Source organism: Ammospiza caudacuta, chromosome 6, assembly GCF_027887145.1.
Source record: "Ammospiza caudacuta isolate bAmmCau1 chromosome 6, bAmmCau1.pri, whole genome shotgun sequence".
Lineage (NCBI taxonomy): Eukaryota > Metazoa > Chordata > Aves > Passeriformes > Passerellidae > Ammospiza > Ammospiza caudacuta.
Window position 1 is genome coordinate 63,305,004 of NC_080598.1, and position 20,670 is coordinate 63,325,673.

Sequence of the window (20,670 nt, forward strand, 5' to 3'; positions counted from 1 at the left end):
AAATCTTGGTGTAATGGTATATTCTTGATGTAATGGTGCATTTATGTGCATGTGGGCATTTAAATGTAAAAGGAAATGCAGCCTATGTAGAATCTGACATAGGATTTTAATGATCATCATCTTTAGAATCACTGGTGAAACAAGTTACAAGGAGACTTATCTTAATTGAGAATAGATAAAAACCTATTTCCTATTCCCAGGAACTGAATGTGAGCACTGTCCTTGGCAAAGGTATTTAAATTTTGTAGTATCAGGCCAGGGTAGTTCTGACACAGGGAAACAACTCTAGTTTTCAGTTGAAATAATTCAGGGCATTTCCACTGCCTTCTCCAGAGCCTCACTTGCCCATCAGATGAATGTTGAGTCCAGCTCTGATCTGCTGTTTGCCAGGTGGGAAGGCTGACAGTGATCTTTTATTTTGAAGTGAAAAAAAAAAAATGTGGGTGACAAGGTTTTCTTAGGATTGGATTTATCTTGCCAAAGACAGGTCTCTTGAAGTCATGGAATAAGTTGCCCTCTGGAAATGCATCTCTCTGCTTGGGTGTTCAGGGAGCTAAAATGACTGGCTCAGACCTGAGGCTGCCTCTCAGGTGGATAGAGTTAGGTAAGATGAATCCTGCCATGAGAAGTGCACAAGGTATTGAGTATCAGCTCCCCCACTCCTAGATGTGCTGCCAGATCACTGGAAATGTTTGTGCCTTGCTGGGAGAGATCTAAGATAGGTTCTTTACCATCTAAATCCAGCTGGGAGACAAGAATTTAATGTTAATCTGAGGGAACAAGCCCTTGGGGCGCAGTTAACCCCTGGAGTGTGGGATGAGATGTGCCTTTCATGGCTTTAGATGGCAGAGTGAGAGGTATCTGTTCCTGCACTTGGAATCCCAGGCTGGATTGGGTTGGAAGGGACCTCAGAGACCATCCCATGCCACCCCTGCCATGGGCAGGGACACCTTCCACTATCCCAGGGTGCTCCAAGCCTCATCCAACCTGTCCTGGAACGTTTCCAGGGATCCAGGGGCATTGCCACATTTTGGCATCAATGGAGGGAAGCAGCCCTGTCTAATGGGATTATTCCTGATGATTTTGTCATTCCAAAGTCAAAGGATCAAGTCTCACAGGAGGACACCTGTGCTTCATGGCTGGTGATTTGGGTGGTGGTGATGTAGGGTTTTACCCTGGGTGTAAATCTGCCACCCTCCCTGGTGGGTTGGTTCAAGCAGGAGGTCACCCAATATCAGAAAAAAAAAAAAAATTTAAATCAGTGTGGGTATAGAAAATAAATTCCTCATCAGGATCAATGTATCAATATGACTCAATGGCATCCAGCCCTACACAGGCAATGCTTGAACTCAGTACTAATAATTAGGAGTTAGAGAACTTCTTGATGACTATCTCCTGAATTTCTCAAATATTTTGAAAAATATTACTATTTTTTTAGACATTTGAGACTCTAAAAGCTGAAACACCAGCAGATGGAGACAAACCCTGTTATCAAACCAGCCCAGTTGAGCAGGACCTGTAGGATTTGCAGCTTTTCTCCAGGAAGCTGAGGTGGAAACCTGAAGGAAGAACACCTTTTATGAAATGTTGAGTGCTGTTGTTGTCTGCACATGTTTAATAACATGAACTTAGGGAGAAAAGTTCTCTAAAAAAAAAATCTCTTGATATTAAATGCTTTTTTGGCCTAAAATAAAATGTTCTACTTATTTTTGGTGGGTTACATACACATGGGAACGTGTGCAATGCATAAACCACTTTAGAAATGCAATTGTGCAAAGAGTTTCAAAAATTCATTTTGGATGAACAATCAGAACTTCTTAAAAAAGGTCCATACAAATATTCTTGCCTTTTTCTGATTTTTTTTCTTTTCTTTATATGGAAGGTAAATTGCAGCTGGGCTTGACACAATAAAACCTTTAGGCTTGACCACTCTTAAACTGTGTTTTCTGGTGACTGGGAAACTTTTTAATCAGATTGAATTATAATGGTTGTCCTCAACTACCATGGTCACCCAGACCTCCACAGGTAAGGTAATTTATTGCTATTTGAAAGTAAATTAAAATAATGAAGACACTACATCATAAAAACTTTATTAAAAATAAGTGGCAGAAGATATTTTTCCTCACGTTGACTAATTTTGCTTTGCAGATGAAACACAAAAATCATAAGTGGATCCAGAACCATTTTGCTTCCATGAAAGGCCAGAAGAAGAAATGTCCTTGCTGTCCATATCATCTCTTCTTCACTGGCCAGGGAGGTTGGTTTTTTACTCCATTTGCATTGGAGGTGAACTGGAGGGTTTGACACAACTGGAATGAGCAGAGCTGAGACTGAAATCCAAACCCAGCCCATGCTCTGGGGCTGTGGGGTTGTTGTTTACCTGGAGAAAAGGTTTTGAACAGAGTGCAGACACACCATTTTATCGCATGAACCACAACAGAAAACATGGGCAGGGGCATAGGGCTGTAAAAATGGTCCTTTCCTTAATTGTCTAAATGGAAATTAACGTGGATGCCTCCAAATGCACTGCAACTACAGATAAAACCAGCAGGAAAAATCTCAGGGAGGGCTAAAGACAGATTTTCTCTTTCCTTTCTTTGGAACAAACATATTTTTGATGATTTTGACTGGTATAAATATAGACCAGTAGAAGAAGAGGCAGAGAGGACCTTGAGAGATGATCTATCCCTCTACCCCAAGGCAAGATTTGCCAGGTCTGAGCCATTCCTGGTAGAGTCTGTAGCTCCTTGACTAATTTATTCCAGTTCTCACCTGTCCTTCCTCTTAGGAAATGTCTCTAATGCTTGACCTATATCCTCCTTGCTGCAATTTAAACCCATTATTTCTTGTCTTATACCCAGTGGACATGGAGAACAATTTATTACCTTCCTATCTGCAACAACCTTTTACATAGTTGAAGGCTGTTATCATGTCTCCCCCTCAGTCTTTTCTTCTCTAGACTAAACAAACCCAATTCTTTCAATCTTTCCTCATAGGTCATGTTTTCAAGACCCCTGATCATTTTTGTTATGGAAATAAACATCCTTTAAATCAAGTTCTGTGAATCAATCTTGTGTGGAAAGGAAGGGAAACAGAGGGGTTAGAGTTAGCATTGGGAACAGGAATCTGGTGGTGAAAGAAGTGAATTTTCTGAGGTCTACAGAGAGAACAGCCTTCCATTCTTCTTTGGGTTTAGGAAGTGTATTGAACACAATTTTCTTTCCCCAGCTTTACTGGGAAACACTTTTACCTACTTGCTACCAGAAGGAAGGCAGTATTTTATTTCCACAGGCTGTGGGGACAGCACAAAGCAGGGTACCAGAGAGTAATTTGAAATTGTATTATATGTTCTTCATGCAGACTCTCTTAAATCAGCTTGCCTGCAGTGATACCAACCCTTGTTCTTCAACAAGTGATATAGGTCATCCCCAAAAAGTAGTTTATAAGTGGATCATAACTCCAGGACATTTAATGCAATCAGAGATTCAGCACAGAAGATGCTGATGAGTTTTTGATTGTAAATTCTCCTTTATTACATGGTCTGCTCAGAGAACATTGGAAGTACCAGGTCAAGTGTTTCAGCTGCAAAAACCATCCAAGACACTGCCATTAGATGGGCATCCTGGGCCTTTTTGCTTTGCATCTACTGTTTTGAGGTTGAGAGAAGGTGGATGTGATGCCTCCTACAAAAGTTTCATCTATTCTGTACACTCACTATAAGCTGGGTCTTGAGCACTGAAGAACCAGGGAGTTTAGGAGATCACCAACCTAAAAACTGGGGCTGCGGAAAGATCCAGGAGAAGCTCCCTGTGTTTATCCTCCTTTCCATCCTTAAAACACCAAGGGCCAAGCTGAGGTTGTTTTGGGTGTTTAACTAGACCTGGGACTGGGCAGGAGTGTGCTGCTTGTGCTTCGAGACAAGCACAGCCTGCAGCAGATTTTTGCTTGTGGTGGTTCTGCTGGTTGATGCATTGACTCACAACCTCCCTGTTCCTCAGAGGTAAGTGTGAAGCTGTGCTAAATCTGGTTCCAGATCAAAGACACTGCAGCCATGTGATGTAAAGCATTAAAACAATCACTTTTCTTAAAAAAAAAAAAAATGTTCTTCTGAAGGCTTTATGCTGGGTTCAGATATCACCTATCTTCCCACAGGCTGTATAAATAGGAAAGCCAGCAGGAGCACCAGGCAGAAAAATGTGTGCTCACTTCTGATCTGGATTCCTCACTAATGGACATGGCCTTGCAGAACAATGAATCCATAAACAGGGGACATCATAAAATTTTAGAGAGAGCTGAAAGTCCAAGAGCATCTGAAGCTGAGTGCACTGATGCACCTTGAAAAAGAGTTCAGGAAGATATAAGAGACAGACTGCAAGAGCCATAGCAGTCCTTGTGGAGGAGATGCTGACAAGGTGAGAGGTTTCCTGCTAGCTAGCATATGTTTTGTGAAGAAACTTCCCCAATGTTCTCTCACTGGGAACACCACTGATTTGACCTGTCAGACACGTTACATTTCAGGCCTTGTCTGAGCAAGATAGCTGAGAGTTCTAACACTTCAGCAGAGGTCCAAAATAAACGTGGTGCAGTGAGGAAAAATGCTTTTTGCTCAGTGGGGTTTATTGGGAATGTTCTTCCATTTGCTGCCGGACCCAAAGGTAAAGCTGGCTTGTCTTCCAGAGCCAGACTCATCCTCTGAGCCAAGTGAAGGATATCAGGGACAAAACTTTGGCTGAAGTGAGACAGTTTTGGTCTTGAGATGCCAGTAAGCACATCCATTCCAAAGTTTTAGTTTGATTAGACTGATTGTCCTGATGGTATGGTATTGTATTATTAGCCGAGGAAAGGTTCTGGTTTTAGATATTCTTATTTTTACAAATATCTAAGAAACTCTTCCCTCAGCTAGTTGTAAATGGTGTTGTAACAAAATCAGTCTGAAAGCCACTAGAGACAGACTTCCAGCATCAGATACAACACTGAAAGTTGCACTTTTGAGATGGTCTCCATGTAATTTCTCCCATATGGGCCCTAAAATCCCAGATGCTCTAAGAAGTGTTTAGGGCCCTGTAAGACACAAGGCCATCAGTAATTAGCAAAGACCCCAAGCACGTGTTTAACTTTAACATGTGCTTTTCTTTCCCAGGAGTCCATAGAATTAAGGACTTTAAGTGAGTGGGTTTAGGGATATGCTTAAAGCTAAGCATGTGTTTAGTTGCTTTCTTGTGCTCTGGCTTTATTTGTTTTTACAGGAATAAGAGAAATGAAAGATCTTATTACAGATCAAACACAAATAAATGTCCAAGACACAGCAGGGAGGCTTTAGGTCTTGGTTTGGAGCCCAGTGAAGTCAATGGAAAAACACCTCAACACCTCAGCAGCCTTTGGAGCAGAGTCCTCAGAGGGTCGATGAAGAACCCACTGCAGAAACCTGCTGAATGCCTCATGTTTCCTTGCAAGGTTCCCTTATCTTGTATCCAGATGTTGCTAACAAGGGTTTTTATTAGCTGCTGAGAAGTACAAGGGCAGCAGTTTTTCAAGTCCTAAAATCATGCACATATAGATGAAATAGAAACAGTTTGTGCTGCAGTAGCAATTGTGGTCTGTGGAGCTGTGAGTGTATTTCCAAAGTTCTCCAGTTCTTATTATAGAATCCTAGACTGGTTTGGGTTGGAAGGGACATTAAAGACCCTCTTGTTCTATCCCCTGCCATGGGCAGGGACACTTTCCACTATCCCAGGTTGCTCCAAGCTCTGTCCAACCTGGCCTGGAACACTGCCAGGGATGGGGCAGCCACAGCTGCTCTGGGCCTCCCCACCCTCACAGGGAAGAATTTCTTACTAATCTCTAATCTGACCCTGCCTTCTGTCAGTCTAAAGCCATTCCCCTTGTCCTGTCACTCCATGCCCTTGTAAAAAAAACATGTCTTGGTCTCAAAGTGTTTGCTCTGTCTTTCACACAGTGCAGTGAGGCAAGTGTTGTCACACAGTTCCTAGGGAAAATGTTGCATCTTTGTAGAGAGAGAGGTTTACACAACAGGAAGAGCAGGTTCCTTTGAATAGCATTTCTCTTTGCTGCCTTTAGATCTCTGCAACATGCACAGCAACACCTGACTTACTCATTTGGATTCTCCTTTTAGGTGTGCAGGGAAATGGCCACTGCTTGAGAACAATCTGATCTATTTCTGACATTCATTTCAGGACGATGCTGAAGATGTCTCTGTTTGAGCAGCTGAATTTCCACCCATACAGCTGGATTTTTGTCCTTTGGTTGAGGCTGGAGTTAAATTCTTCAGAGACTGCCCTAACCAAGGTCAGCAGAACTGCCTGAGCCACCAGCCATCACCCAGCAGGGAAAATGATCATGTGCTGTCTTGCCAGGCTTGTTATGAAGGCAGGTGTCATTAGAAGGTGTTTCTGCCTCCTCCTGCTCCTCCTCAGAGTCATTTGGGTCACAGCAGCAGAGCCATGGGACGAGCTTTGTCCGAGCTGGGGAGCAGAGTGCCCACCTCGAGTCTCTGCAGAACAGGTAAGCACTTAACCCTTGCTGGGCTGCCACTGCTTCCTCTGCCTTCCTTACCTGTGTTTGCCGGGTCAGACTGACACTGGTGTGCAGGGATGTGCCACGGCCACATCAGAGCGCCCAGGCAGAGTCTCGGGAGGGTGGTTTGGCTGCCAGGACGCGCTGATGTCACTGCACTGCCTGTTTTTGCCTGTTTGTGCTGGGTCAAAGTGACACCGAGCCACCACGATGAGTTATGGCCACACCTTCATTTGGCTCTGCCACTCCAGGCCTTGCTGTCCCATCAACAAAAAACTCCTGGTGGCATCCACGGGGAGCAGCTCTGGGATTTGGTGTGCTGGGAAAGGGTCTTGCACCAGCTGCTCACACAAGGGAGTTGAACTGTTCAAAAAGTACTGTTCAAAAAGTACCGTTCAAAAGAGAATAAAGTGATATTTGCAGTTTGGATGCCCACTGGGTGAGCCCCACAGAATCCCTTTGATGTTTTACTCATGTTTACTATCTTGATCTTTAGCTGAGATCTCATTTTAAGAAAAACTGTCAATATTCACCAAATTCTGGTGCAAAAATGCACCACCAAAATGTTGGACCTGCTCTCTCTCCTCCTCCAAGGTTCAGAGATTGCAGTGAAAAGGATTTCAAGCATTTTTTTCCAGCAGCTCCAAAAAACAGTGTGGCTTTTAAAAGTGCATGTTTTTGAGTGTAAAGAGCTGTCCTTTTCTTTCCAGCATTTCACAGAACTGGAAGACACAAATCAATAGGTCAATGTTCAGTACTAGTAGTCTAATTATTATTTCTACTTTTCTCATGGTTATAATGATAGGAAACATTTTTTTTATGTGCTCCCTGGAAGAATTATTTTTTCTACCTAGTCCCTATCTTCAATTTTTGTGGCCCCCTGAACAGAATCTGCAATTCTTAGTAGCATTTAAAAAACTCAAACCACCCATTGGCTTGAAAGGAAAATGTGAACTTCTTCAACAAGGGCAAAAAAACTTCTGTTGCTTAAACGTAGGTAATTAGACTGAGGACTTTCTCCAAAGTAAACCCTGACAATCTAACAATAATCTTTGGCTTTTGGACTGCATGGAGTTTCTCTTACATTGTTAAATGCATTCCATGTTTCAGTAAATGACACCAGGCTCACCAGCAGTGAGTGAGTGATTAGTTTATCATCCTCTTAGTGCAGCCATCTAGATCTTTAACTCTTTAAGCAGTGACATTTAAGTCTTGAGAACACCCAGGATCATGCCTGAGGCTTTAGACATTCTCAATTCAAGCCAATCTTGGATATCTTGTGAAAATGAAGAGAAGAAAGTAGGTGCTTGCATTCTGATAACACTTTAAACAATTCAGGTAAGGTAAATTGCAAATAAACACCTTTTTTTCACCTTTCTTTTTTTAAATTTTAATTTTTATTTCTTTTATTTAGAGGATGCCAATTCCTCTCTCCTGGGACCACTTAGGTCATTAGATGCCTCAGCAGCATAAAATTACAGGGAGAAAATCTTAACAGCATACAAAGAGACAGAAAGGTGACAAATCTACATTTCCTAAGATCCAGGGACATGGGGCAGGGTTTTTTTGGCTGGATTTACAATTCATCTCTCATGAGACAGTAGAATGAACAGCTTTACAAAATATTTTATTATAACAACAAAAAAAAATTATGTGAGCTGTAACATACTGTGCCAATTCTCTTGTGCCGAAATCTTGCTCTAGCAGGGATGTGTAAGTACACAAAGCTTGGTAGCAACAAAAACCTTTGGAGAACGAAGGGCTTCTACTTTGGAAAAGAAAGGTGCAGGAGGATTTTCAGACAGAAGGGAAAGGCTTTGACCTGTGAGCTGCTGCTCAGCATCGTGGATCTCCATCTATCACCTGATCCTGCTCAGTAACGCGAGCCAGATCGCTGTGAGTGCCCTCTGCCACGGGAGACATGGAGCTGCTCACCCCACAGACACAAAGTGCTTTGGGAGCTCTGTTGCTGGGAAGAGTTTGAAATGGATGAACAGAGCATTTACATGCCTCAAGAAACAGAACAGAGCCCAGCCTTTAGTTAGTTTTTGTTTTAAAATGCCTTTTGTACTCTGCTGTGTCTTTGGGTTTCATTTTGGGTTTGAGAATTTTGGGTTTTTTCAGACTGGACTTTGAGTTTTGCTGGATTGGGTGAAAGGAGTTTTTGCCCAGCAGGGCAAGGGTGATCCTGTGTGGAAAGGGAAGGGATGATGCTGGGTGAGGTAAATTCCCTGCATTCTGCAAAGGGCTGGGAGTTACTCTGAGGCGCTGGAGCTGTGCACCTCCTGCAAGCACAGGTACAGAGCTGGGTCTCCAAAGTTCTGGTGACTCTTGCTCTGCCCCCAGGCCACAGCCATTCTCAACCTCATTCAGGAATCTGCTTCCAGTCCCTCTCCTCCATCAGAAAACACGATGGAAGTGATGCAGTTGTGCCATCCATGTCAAGGCACCTCTTGTGGTGGGTTCCTCCTGGGCTCCTGGTGCTTATCAGGTGGAAAACCTGTGAAAAAGGAATGGTGGCTGTTCTGGGGGCAGCCAGTGGTGCCAAGAGAGGGAAACAAATCACACAACAGATTTGCAAGCCCAAGCTCTCCTTGTGGCACCACTCTGAGAGAGATTCTGTCAATCCCACCTTGCCATTTTGTGCTTTGGGTCTATGGCTTGTCTCCACTATTCCTGACTCAAGTCAATACTCACAGACTCTAAGTCCTCTTTGACCTTCTGATTTTATCCTCTGCTCTTCAAACATCTGTCTTAATCCACTTCATTTTTATCCTGCAATCCCTGAAGCCCCAACCCCACTCAGCTTCTCCTCAGCCTGGGCTGGGGGGGACAGGCATCAGCATTCCTGCCCCACTTTGCACCTAGGAGCTATGTAGAGAAACACTGATGGGAGATAAAGTGACTTGCTGAGGCCTCTGGAGACAGGAGAGGTGACTTTCTGGCAGCCCTGGAGTAACCTCAGTGTTGGGTCTTTGTGAGGAACGTTTGTGAGCTGATGCCAGTTTTACAAATGACGTTTCACATTTGCTTTTTGCAATATTTCTTCGAACTGGGGTGTGGTGCTGCATACAATACCTGGTTCTGAGGCTTGCTGCTCTATCAGGTATGTGTACAGAGGGTGGGAAAAGGCAGCAGAGTCAGCAGGACAGAGGTGGAACAAGCAGGAATGCAGGGTGAAACCAGGGGAACAAACAGGTCCTCAGGGAAACTGTTCTGACTTAGCTCTGCTTTCCCTGACTCAAAGAGTAACTCCAGTGTGCCCAGAGGGCAGGTACAGGGAGATACCAGCCTTATGCTAACTCCAGATCCTGCACAAGCAGAAACTGCTGGTCCAGACCCTCCATCCTGAGACTTACATTAAAAAATCTACTTTTAAGCCTATTTCTCTTCATGTCTGGGTGATGCTGTGCTCCTGGCAGGTGCATCATTCTGGGCTGTCACTGTAGACCAGTGCAGGCCTGTCATAACACCTTGGTGCCTCTGGCTCCAGTCCTGTTTTCTAGAATTGCACTTGGCCTTGCCTTGGCCCTTTGCCCAGACTGAATTTGCCTTCTTGGTTTTCACTTCTTTCCCATATCAGTTTTCTCTCCTGTTCTGTCTTCCTGCTGATCCTGTGGGCTCTGACTCCGTAAACCCTCTGCCCAGGTGGGGCTCTGTGGAGGTGAGCACCCCCTCACTTCCAAGACCCCTTCATATGCAAGAAAGAGCTACGAGATATCTCTACTAATTTTCCCTCTTCAAACTGGCTTTTAGATATTCCTTTTCTAAAAGTCCCTTTTTTTTTTTTTTTTTTTTTTTTTTTTTTGAGCCAGTTCCCTGGTTTTCTCCCTCTGTCAGCCCTTTGGTGGCTGGTATTTTAGGAAATAGAGAGGCTGGTTTGCCTGTGGGATGGGACACGCACGGAACGCACGTACGGCGCTGGTTTGCCCACATCGTTTGGATAAGGTATCAGAGAGGACAGACTGTCTTTGCATTGAAACCTGCAGGTCAAGAAATTGGCCTCCCTTCAGTTCACAGCCCTCGTGGCTGCCAGCCAGTAATGTAAAGCCCTGATGAGTATTTCTGGAGAAAGCTGGAAACTCACCTCTGACTACAATGTGTTTAATCTCTCATTTCCAGGCATAGTCAGTTTTGCTTCTTCTTCCTCCTATTCTTCTCCTCCTCCTTCTTTTTCTTCTCATCCTTCTTCTCTTCTTCTTCTTCCTCCTCTTCCTCTGCCATGGGTGACAGGGGAATCACCAGGTGTCTCTGCAGTGATGGACAGAGCAGCACCACTTTTGTTCCATGTGCTGTAAATCAGAGATTCTTCAGAGTCTCCATGTCCTGTTATTCCTCCAGTATTTTCCCAGGACTTGGAGTCCCACCGAAAGGGTTTGAAAGACTTTTATTTGTTGGGTTGGAATTTGAGGACCTGTTCAGAAGCAATGTTTATTTTTTTATTTATTTCTGACAATGGTGCAAAATGCTCTTGTTGATCCAGAAAGGAGGCTCTGACCTGCTTTCAATTCTAATTGCCTCCTTTCCCCATGTTTTTAATTACTCTTTGCTGTTTAATGTACTCTTAACCACTTGGATAAAGTAGATTCCTGATGATTCAGTCACTGCCACAGAAGCACAAAGATGAACCTAGATCTTCTGAAGTCCAAATCAGGTCCTTCACCACTAGGACAACCTTCCTTTAGGCATCCCAGTACTTGCAGCTCTGCACCAAATCTATGGCCTTTGAAATCCCCAGGTTGCTAAAGGCATCCTTTGGGCTGCTGAGTCAGTGTCTGTACATGATGGAAGCAGGGAAGAGGAAAACAGATACTTGCTTATGCAGAAAAGAGACAAAAATGAAATCAGGTTTCGCTGCTGTTGACACAAACTCTGCCTCTACTCAAGTATTTTTTGGTCTTGGCTGTTTGGGAGAGAAGGTGGGCTTTGATTCTGCTTACAAGAGGTTTTTTGCTGCCCCACCAAGAAGCAGAGCAGGTAACAGTAAGTAGGAATGTCTCTAATTGAAAATAAATCTAGCTAACACCTCACTCACCAGCTTGCTTGATCAATAGCAGAACTGAGAGCCTTGCCATGCTAGGCTGGAGTAGGTCCTGCTGGAAGGTTTGTCAGGAAATTGTGTCAGGTTTAGGTTGGACATCAGGAAAGGTTCTTCCCCCAGAGGGTGCTGGCACTGCCCAGGCTGAGCAGGGAATGGGCTCAGCCCCAGGGCTGCCAGAGCTCCAGGAGGATTTGGACATTGCTCTGAGGCACAGGGTGGGATTGTTGGGGTGTCTGAGCAGGGCCAGGAGTTGGGCTCTGATCCTGGTGAGTCCCTTCCAACTCAGGATATTCTAGGACAGAATGAGCAGGAGCCTCTCCACCAGAAACCATCTTTTCAGTGTCACGTGTCTGTGGGAGTTCGTGCTCTGCTCACACACACCCTGTGTAAGTTTATTCAGTGAGCACTTTCTAAGAATGATGATTAATTGTGAGTATGAACCTTGTCACCAGGCAACTGGTACAAACGAGCCCCACCAGTTTGTTATTGTTGGAGATGGAGGCCTCAGGGCACAGCCATGGTTCCCAAGAGGGACTCCTGGGCAGGATCCTCCCTCTCTGCTTTCAGGTGAGGATGTTCACATTAATGAACTCAAAATTCATCCCTGTGCTGACATTCCCCAGAACTTGCTACAGCACCTACCAGTAAAGTCCTTTGCTATTGCTAAAAATCCAGTAGAGCCCACGTGAATTACTTCTGCAGCAGTTTTCCTGCTCTGCTTGTTTACACCTTGTAGTAGTGATTGAGATCATTAAAGCTTCTGCTGGCAGCAGATCTCAAGCTGCAATTAAAGGACAAAGACAAATGTCAGCACCTCAGAGGTGCTATGTTGTTGTGTGGAATTGCAGATTTTGGCAGCAAGGGAGAGCAAAATATCAGTAACAGCAGAACTCAGACAAAGCCACATCTCAGGGCTGGAGACACACAGAGTGGTTTGTAAGGTCAGGGAGCTGCCAGCCCTGTGCTGTTCTCCAAAAGCCTCCATCAGATCCAAAAGGAATCTGCTTATCTCCACATGGCTGGGCAGCACTCCTTAGGAGAATGATGGTCTCTGTTAGTACCAGCCACAACTGCAGAGCAGGAGGAATGAGCTCTTCATCTTCTGGAGGTCCTCCTTGCTTCTCAGGGATGAGGCTTTGAGGAGTGGGGAGCCACAAAGTGCTGAGGCAAACATGGGCTAAAGGCAGAGATTCTCTCCAAAAGCTGGATGAGATCAGTGCGTGTTCTTCTTGTCACATCCCTCGAGGAAACCCACTGATGTGGAGATGATTTTACAACAGATGTGATTCTAACACAGCTCAGGGGAATTTTAACAACAGGCCATTAAAATGGCTCTCCCTTCATTTTATGAGTTGTGTTGTTGAAGCACTTCCCTAATCATGGAATCATAGAAACATTAAGGTTGGAGAAAAGCTCCAAGGTCATTGGGTCCAACCTTTGGCCATTCACCACCTTCCCAAGCAGCATCAAAACACTGAGCTGTTTTTGAACACCTCCAGGGATGCTGATTTCATTCCCTCCCTGGGCAGCCCATTCCAATGCCTAACCACACTTTCTGTGAAGAAATTCTTCCTGCTGTCCAGCCTGAACGACCCAGACCTCTGAGTTTTGTTCATCTCTAAATGAACAATATTTAGCAGCAGAGACCTCACACTCACAGCAGAAGGCAGAGAGTATGAACAGCAAGGGGTAACTTTTCTAGCCTTGCTCACTCTTGGGCATCTCTGAAAAGTGACAAAGGGAATGAGTCAAGTAACAGCAACTTAAGATTCACCCTGCGTGGGACAGCCAACCTTTTAATAGCATTCTCAAAACAATAAAAATCATCCTTCAAGACTTAAAAATAGAAAAGAGCAGACAATCCTACTGTTTCGACTGCCTTGTGTCTGATTACCAAAGACTGCCTTTTTAGAACTGCTTTATTGTAATGTTCCCACACAATGTTTTTGTAGGGATTTGTAAAAAAAAAAAAACCCAAAAACTGTTTGAAATGAAAGAGCAGTGCTGAACCTGATTCTCCTATTAGCTCAGGAGTGGTTCTAGACGTGGTCCTGACACCTCGGCAGAGACACTTTAATGTAAAGCAGAAATAAAGTCCAAGCTGGGCCCAGTTCTGTGTTTTAGGAGAAGTATGAATTTATTTATTCAGGAGGAGGTAGAATATTCTGGTAGAACAGGCCAGCTCTGAAGCACTCAGAGAAATCATGAAAATCTCAGAGTGGTTGTAAAAAATGTTCCTTTTGCCGTTCAAGCAGCTGCACTTGTTTTTACCAGTCAGCTCTTTGGTGAAGAGCTACTTTGGAAAACGTAACCCCTTGGAGTTGTTTGCTCAGTTCCCTTTGTTTTAATTGACAAGCTTAGGAAAGGGCAGGAGGGAATTGATCTTAGCACACTTATGGGCATCTCCTCCTTTAACTCATGTCATTAAATGTTTCTTACATAGGCATTTATTTATATATTTATTTATTTATTTATGTATGGTTTTAGGCTTGTTCCTGCTCAAGCACAAATCTGGTGAGGCAAGTTATTTTTGTTGTTGTTGTTGCTTTTTTCTTTTTTCTTTTTTCCTTTCTTTTTTGTTTTTCCCAAGGCGGGTTGTTTGCAGACTTTAGAGCCCAAAAAGGTGCAGCTGCTCTAAAAATAACACAGGATCCAAGAACTGGTTTGGGAAGGTCTGAGTCCAGAGGCATCTCCTGAAATGCTGCCATTAGAGGAGAAGTTTTCCTTGTAAACAGAGCTGGCCTAATTTCTAGAGGTGCTGAACATCGACCTGCAGCGCTTGCTGGTGGGTCCTGAGCACACAAAACCTGGAAATGGGTCAGATGTGAGTGGCTGGGGTTTTATCACAAACGTGTCTGGGCAAACCCACAATTATCAGGCTGAAACAAAACTGAGCAAATAATTGCCCCTCAGCTGCTGACCCCCGTGAGCAGAGCTGGGCTCTGGGGCTGCAGGACACCTGCCAGCTCCGGGGCTGCTCAGTGCCACCAGCAGTCTGGTGTCACAGCCAAGGTGTGCCCGTGATGGATCACCCCTGGGTCTGGCCAGCCTTCGCACAGTGGCGTCCCCAACGTTCCAACTTCCAGAGGAGACCCATGGTTTTGCCACCCAGGTGCAGAGATTCCCAGAAGACAGAGAGGAAAAAACCTGGCAGTAGATCCCTTAGACTGGGGCTGGGTCACAGGCAAGACCACCATTGATCCCCCATCACCATGTGAGGTGTGACCAGGGGAGCTGAGCCTTGTGTTGAGTGCAGACACAACATTCTCTGGTTTTGATGTGCTGGATCTTTAATGTTGCATCCACCGCTGAATTAAGCAGTGTTTGCTTTTCAGACCTTCTACATTTGTATTTTTAGCTCCGTTTTGGCATCACTTTTTTGGTTGGAATATATAACACACTGGGTTGTTTAGTGTGCCTGGACCGAGTTCAGCCGATGTGTAACTCCACGGGCTGGAGCAGAAGCTCTGTTCAAGGTGAATTACGCTCTGTGGGGCCAAGGAAATACAGCTTCTGTAGAAAGGCAGCCCAGCTCCTTCAGTAAACGCTACACTATTTCCATCCATGGCTATTCCTTTGTGGTTTGGGTTATGTATTTACATTTTACGGAATAAATTCTACAGCTTTCCCCATGACTAACACTCCTTAGTAACCAGAGAGCTACTCAAATACGCTCTTGCCTCCTACGAGACCCCAAACCACACTGCTGTGCCCTGGCTCTCTGGCCCCAGCACAGGGGCATGGCTAACCAGTGTTACATAAGCAATTTTTGGGATCTCAGCGCAGCAGGATGGCCTAGGAGAGCAGGCACTGGATGCCCTGCCACTGAATTCCTTCAGCACAAACATTTCCAGCACGGCCACTCTCTGATCCCTACAAAACCTGAGCGAGGTCTTCAGATAAAGAGAGGAACATACCCCACAAAGAGGGAGCTGGTTGCTTTTCCCAGTCCAGAGGTCTGTTTTAGGAGCAGCACTATACAGGCCCTCATGTAAACTTTGTTTATAGACTGGAGTATTTTCAATGAAAATGTTATTTAACTTAAAAAAAGTTGCACAGCAGCTACTCCCAAAATTGTTTTTCCTTGTTAAGAATAACACACAGTGTGATACATTTGAAATGGTGATAGCAATATTTCACAAATTTTGATGGATTCATAGTCCAAATACCTTGCTAACAGATGTTTCTTTTAAACTCGGAGTGGTATAGGAATAACTCAGAGATATTACAGTGTCAGCACTGCCTTTTATCTGTGCGTGTCCTTTCGGTGACATCCCTGGGCTTTTCTAATGCATGGGTCAGGTCTGAACTCAAACAAAAAAAAAGTGAAATATGAAAAGAAGGCGTCTGTGATGGTGTGTGAGCTCTGGGGCAGCGCTGGGAGGACACCAAGGCGCTGGTGTGGGTTTGCTGCACTCAGGCACAGCAGCCCCGTGGTTTGTGGCCACAGTCATCGTTTCTGAGCTGGTTTTTGGCTGTGGTTAATTGATGAGCTTAGGAGTTCCCATGGCCACTCCATGACCACATCTTTTGGTCTCATAAATTAACTGTGTTCTCACTGTGGGTGACAGTTTGCCCAACACAAAGGGATACCCCAGCAGGGCAAAGGGACAGATTTTAATGCCCTGGTGGAGCTGGCTTGATTTACCATGGGTTGCTCAGTCTACTCTGAGTCTCCAAAGGATGGAGCATCTGCCACACTTCCTTCAGAGGGTCTCTCCCCAGAGTTGCCTTCTCCACACTGTGTGCTCATACATCACCCCCAGAAGGTCAGAGAATCACAGAATATCCTGAGCTGGAAGGGACCCACAAGGATCACTGAGTCCAAGTCCTGGCCCTGCACAGGACAGCCCCAAGAATCCCACCCTGCGCCCGCATGTGTTGTGTCCAGTTAATGTGTGCTAATGGTAAACCAGTTTGTCCCAAACCCCCTCCTGGGAGCAGCCTCAAGCCTTGGGAAGTCTCGTTCTTATTCCCAGCCCAAAGCTGGCCCAAAACAATTCTGGGGTTGAACTGCGGGGCAGGGAGCATCTTTCCTCCCGGAGACCCTCTCTGGGGCCGCCAGCTGTGGCCGCACACAGCCCGTGCGGGGCTGGGAAGGCGCCTGCTGCTCACCTCGGTGGGGTCTGGGAACCCGGCCCGGAGGGAAGGGGGAGAGGGCTGTTCAGGCAGCCAGGGAGAAGGATGAGAAAATCTGGAGGACGAGAGGGAACCCCGGGCAGGCACCGGGGACAACCCCCGGTGCTGGCAACGGGCTCCCAACCCCCCGGGGCTGGCGGGTGGTGGGAGCACAGGAGAAACCCACGCTCCTCCGCCGTGCCTTTCCCCGCGCAGCTGCTTCTGGTTCCCAAGCTCTCCCTCCCTTCTCGTCGGGGGACAGCCCAGGAGAGTTTCCCGAGTTTCCCGTCCCGAGCCTCCCTTCCCAGCCCGCTCCCTCGGGGCGCACCGCGGAGCCCCGACCGCCCCGGGGACCCCGCCCCGGCCGTGCGGGGCCAGGGCGGAGCGGGAGGGTCCCCGGGGATGCACCTGAGCGGCGCGGGGGATCCCGGGCACGGCTCCGGCCCCGGCCCGCGCCCCGCGGCTCCGAGCGCGGCCGCTCCGCCGGGGGTCCCCGCGCTCCCCCCGCTGCCGGGCGGCGGAGCGGGCAGGGCCGTCCCCCGCGGGGCCGGGCCGGGCCGGGGGCGGGCCGGGGGCGGCGGGCCGGGCCGGGCCGGGCCGGGCTGGCGGCGAGCGCGGCTCCACGTGACTGCGGGGCCGGCAGAAAACCGGGGCCGGCGGCGGCGGCGGCCGCACTGCGCCGGGCGGCGATCGCGGGAGGCGCTCGGCAGCCGCTGCCCCGGGGCTTTCGGCGCGCTGGGTCCGGGCTGGCTCTCCAGAATCATGGACTGTGCTGATATGCCTTGCTTGCTGTCAGTGAGTACAGCCCTCTTCTTCCTCCGCCTCGCTCCTCGCTTTTTGTTTTCATCGCAGGGCTTTAATTTTTTTTATTTTAATTTTTAATTTTTTTTTTTTTTTTTTGAGAAAAACTTTTTGTTGTTCTTATCCCGGCGTCCCCTCCCGGGGTCCGGCGGCGCGTTCGCACCGGGGGCTGCAGAGCCGCGCTCCCCTTCCTTCCCTGCCGGGCTCCGCCGGTCCCGCTCCCGTCCCGTCCGGTCCCGAGGGGGCAGCGGGGCCGGGATGCGCCGGGATCCCGCCTGCCCGAGGGGGCAGCGGGGCCGGGATGCGCCGGGATCCCGCCTGCCCGAGGGGGCTGCGGGGCTGCGGACAGCCCGGGCACGATCCCCGGTCCTTGCCCGCCGGGGCGCGCCGGCTGCCGCTCGAATGGGGGCTGCTCCCCGTGCCCTTTTGCCATTTATTATTACTATTATTACTGCTATTATTATTATTTTTAAGTTTATTCGGAAGAGGAGGGGGGTTTCGCTTCTCGTCCTGACTTTCCCTCTTGTTTGTTGTCGTGTTTTTTACACCCCAGAGACACCATGATTCCTGGTAACCGAATGCTGATGGTCGTCCTACTATGCCAAGTCCTTCTAGGAGGTACTAACCATGCTAGCCTAATCCCTGAGACCGGCAGGAAGAAAGTGGCAGAGCTTCAGGGACAAGCCGGATCCGGACGCCGCTCTGCCCAAAGCCATGAACTCTTGCGGGGTTTCGAAACAACTCTGCTGCAGATGTTTGGGCTCCGAAGGCGGCCTCAGCCCAGCAAGTCAGCCGTCATTCCTAGTTACATGCTGGATCTCTATCGACTCCAGTCCGGAGAAGAGGAGGAAAGCCTCCAGGAAATTAGCCTGCAGTACCCTGAGCGATCGACCAGCCGGGCAAACACCGTGAGGAGTTTCCACCATGAAGGTCAGTGATGGGAGGCGGTAAATTCCCAGCCCCGGTAGCGATCGGGATTTCCTTGCGTTTGGAAGCTCACAAATGCCTTTAGAAGCAGGACGTGCCCGGCCCTAAATTTATGGGAGGAAAGCCACCCCCCCCAGGCTGCCGTGTGTGGGTGACAGGCGTGCTGCTCGCTGTTTTTTCCAGCATCCTGTGCTTAACCCGAGCTTGACCATATTTTGAAGTGCTTTTGCTTCTGTTGACAACAGCGAGTTTCCTTCGGTGCCTCTGCCTCGGGGTCACTGCCTGCGCTCGCGTGGATTTAATGGATCTGGATCGGATGCGGGAGTAAAGCGAGGGCGGGATCTCGCCCCTGGAGTGTTTCTTTTGAACTATCAAAGCAATTGCTGCCTGCTTTTACTCTTAAGAAAAAAAGAAAAAAAAAATCCCCCCAAACCCCGACTCGAATTTAATGCTTACAGCTGTGTGTTTATAAGGTTTATCCAATAGACCCTTGTAATCTGATCCAAATGTTTCCTAGCGGATGTTTCTTTTCCAAAGTAAATCTGAATTATTAATCCAGCCGCATCATTACTGCGTTGGAATTTGCTTCTCTTTCTCCCCCTGCCCCCCGCAACAAGGCACCTCTGTGCTCCGTGGCGCCGCATCTCGCCGGGGAGATGATTTTGGAGAGGCCGGGGGAGGAAAAGCTGAAGGGAAAAAGCCTCTCTGACCGGAGGAGGCGAGATGGGAAGGGGTGGGGAGTGCTCGAGGCGCGGCTGAGGCGGCGGGGCCGGGGCCGGGCCGCTCCCGGTGCGGCGGGCGGGATGCGCGGGGAGCGGAGCGGAGCCGGCGGCTGCCGGGCAGGTGAAGCGTGGGTGCGAGCTGTGCCTGTGCCGGGCCGTGCGCCCCGAGGCTGACGTGCTCTTCTTTGCTTGTCTTACCTCTTTCCCCCATCCCTGCTCTCCTCCAGAGCACCTGGAGACCGTCCCGGGTCCCAGCGAGGCGCCCCGGATCCGCTTCGTCTTCAACCTCAGCAGCGTGCCGGAAAACGAGGTGATCTCCTCGGCGGAGCTGCGGCTGTACCGGGAGCAGGTGGAGGAGCCCAGCTCGGCGTGGGAGAGGGGCTTCCACCGGATAAACATTTACGAAGTGATGAAGCCGCTGTCGGAGCGCGCCCAGGCCATTACGCGCCTGCTGGACACGCGGCTGGTGCACCACAACGAGACGCGCTGGGAGAGCTTTGATGTGAGCCCGGCCGTGATCCGGTGGACCAAGGACAAGCAGCCGAACCACGGGCTGGTGATCGAGGTCACCCACCTCCACCACGCACAGACTCATCAGGGCAAACACGTCAGGATTAGCCGATCTTTACCTCAAGGGCGTGGGGACTGGGCGCAGCTCAGGCCGCTCCTGGTCACTTTTGGGCACGACGGGCGAGGCCACGCTCTGACCCGCAGAGCCCGCCGGAGCCCCAAGCACCAGCGTTCCCGCAAGAACAAAAAAAACTGCCGCCGCCATGCCCTCTATGTGGATTTCAGCGACGTGGGCTGGAACGACTGGATCGTGGCACCGCCGGGCTACCAGGCGTTTTACTGCCACGGGGACTGCCCCTTCCCTCTGGCCGACCACCTCAACTCCACGAACCACGCCATCGTGCAGACGCTGGTGAACTCCGTGAACTCCAGCATTCCCAAGGCCTGCTGCGTGCCCACGGAGCTCAGCGCCATCTCCATGCTCTACCTGGATGAGTATGACAAGGTGGTCCTGAAAAACTACCAGGAGATGGTGGTGGAGGGGTGCGGGTGCCGCTGACCTCTCCCTTGCCCGCCGCCCTCTCCTCCCCTTCTCGGTCCCTCCCGTCCCACCCCAGAACTGCTTGATATAGCTGGACTCTTCTCTAAACTAAACGTTCACCTTGACCTTATTTATGACTTTATGTGCAAATGTTTTTGACAATAATGATCATATATTTTGACAAAATATATTTATAACTACATATTAAAAGAAAAAAATAAAATGAGTCATTATTTTAAAGGTAAATGCATTTTGTGTCTCGCCTCTCAGGGTGCTGCTGAGGCTGTGCTGGCTGGGAGTGCAGCCGGGAGTTTATTTTGTCTCCTTATCTTCTTGCCCCCCTCCCTCCTTCTCCACTCCTTCCTCCCCCCACCCTATTTTCACTTAAAGGCTTTGCAAATTTTATTAGTCTTTCTATTTCTCGCCGAGGTACCGCGGATCTCCTGGTGCTGGGGCTGTGCCACGTGGGAGATGCG

The 20,670-nt window shown here is 48.1% G+C and overlaps 1 protein-coding gene across 3 annotated transcripts; it reads left to right on the forward strand.

Moving 5' to 3' along the window:
* Positions 1 to 6,325: 6,325 nt before the first annotated feature.
* On the forward strand, positions 6,326 to 20,390 carry BMP4 (bone morphogenetic protein 4). 3 transcript variants are annotated; one of them, XM_058807035.1, is made up of 3 exons: positions 6,326 to 6,522; positions 18,048 to 18,424; positions 19,371 to 20,390. In XM_058807035.1, the coding sequence occupies exons 2-3, from the start codon at positions 18,055 to 18,057 to the stop codon at positions 20,210 to 20,212; spliced, it is 1,212 nt and encodes a 403-aa protein (XP_058663018.1). In that variant the 5' UTR covers positions 6,326 to 6,522; positions 18,048 to 18,054; the 3' UTR covers positions 20,213 to 20,390. The 3 variants fall into 3 exon arrangements, with proteins under 3 accessions (XP_058663018.1, XP_058663017.1, XP_058663016.1); XM_058807034.1 differs by lacking the exon at positions 6,326 to 6,522 and adding an exon at positions 17,339 to 17,488; XM_058807033.1 differs by lacking the exon at positions 6,326 to 6,522 and adding an exon at positions 17,401 to 17,484.
* The last annotated feature ends 280 nt before the right edge of the window (positions 20,391 to 20,670 follow it).

Coding starts and splice junctions, on each gene's coding strand:
- BMP4 (XM_058807033.1), top strand. CDS start 17,456: ATGGACTGTGCTGATATGCCTTGCTTGCT. Junction 17,485..18,047: donor GCTGATATGCCTTGCTTGCT/GTCAGTGAGTAC, acceptor TTTACACCCCAG/AGACACCATGATTCCTGGTA. Junction 18,425..19,370: donor GAGGAGTTTCCACCATGAAG/GTCAGTGATGGG, acceptor GCTCTCCTCCAG/AGCACCTGGAGACCGTCCCG.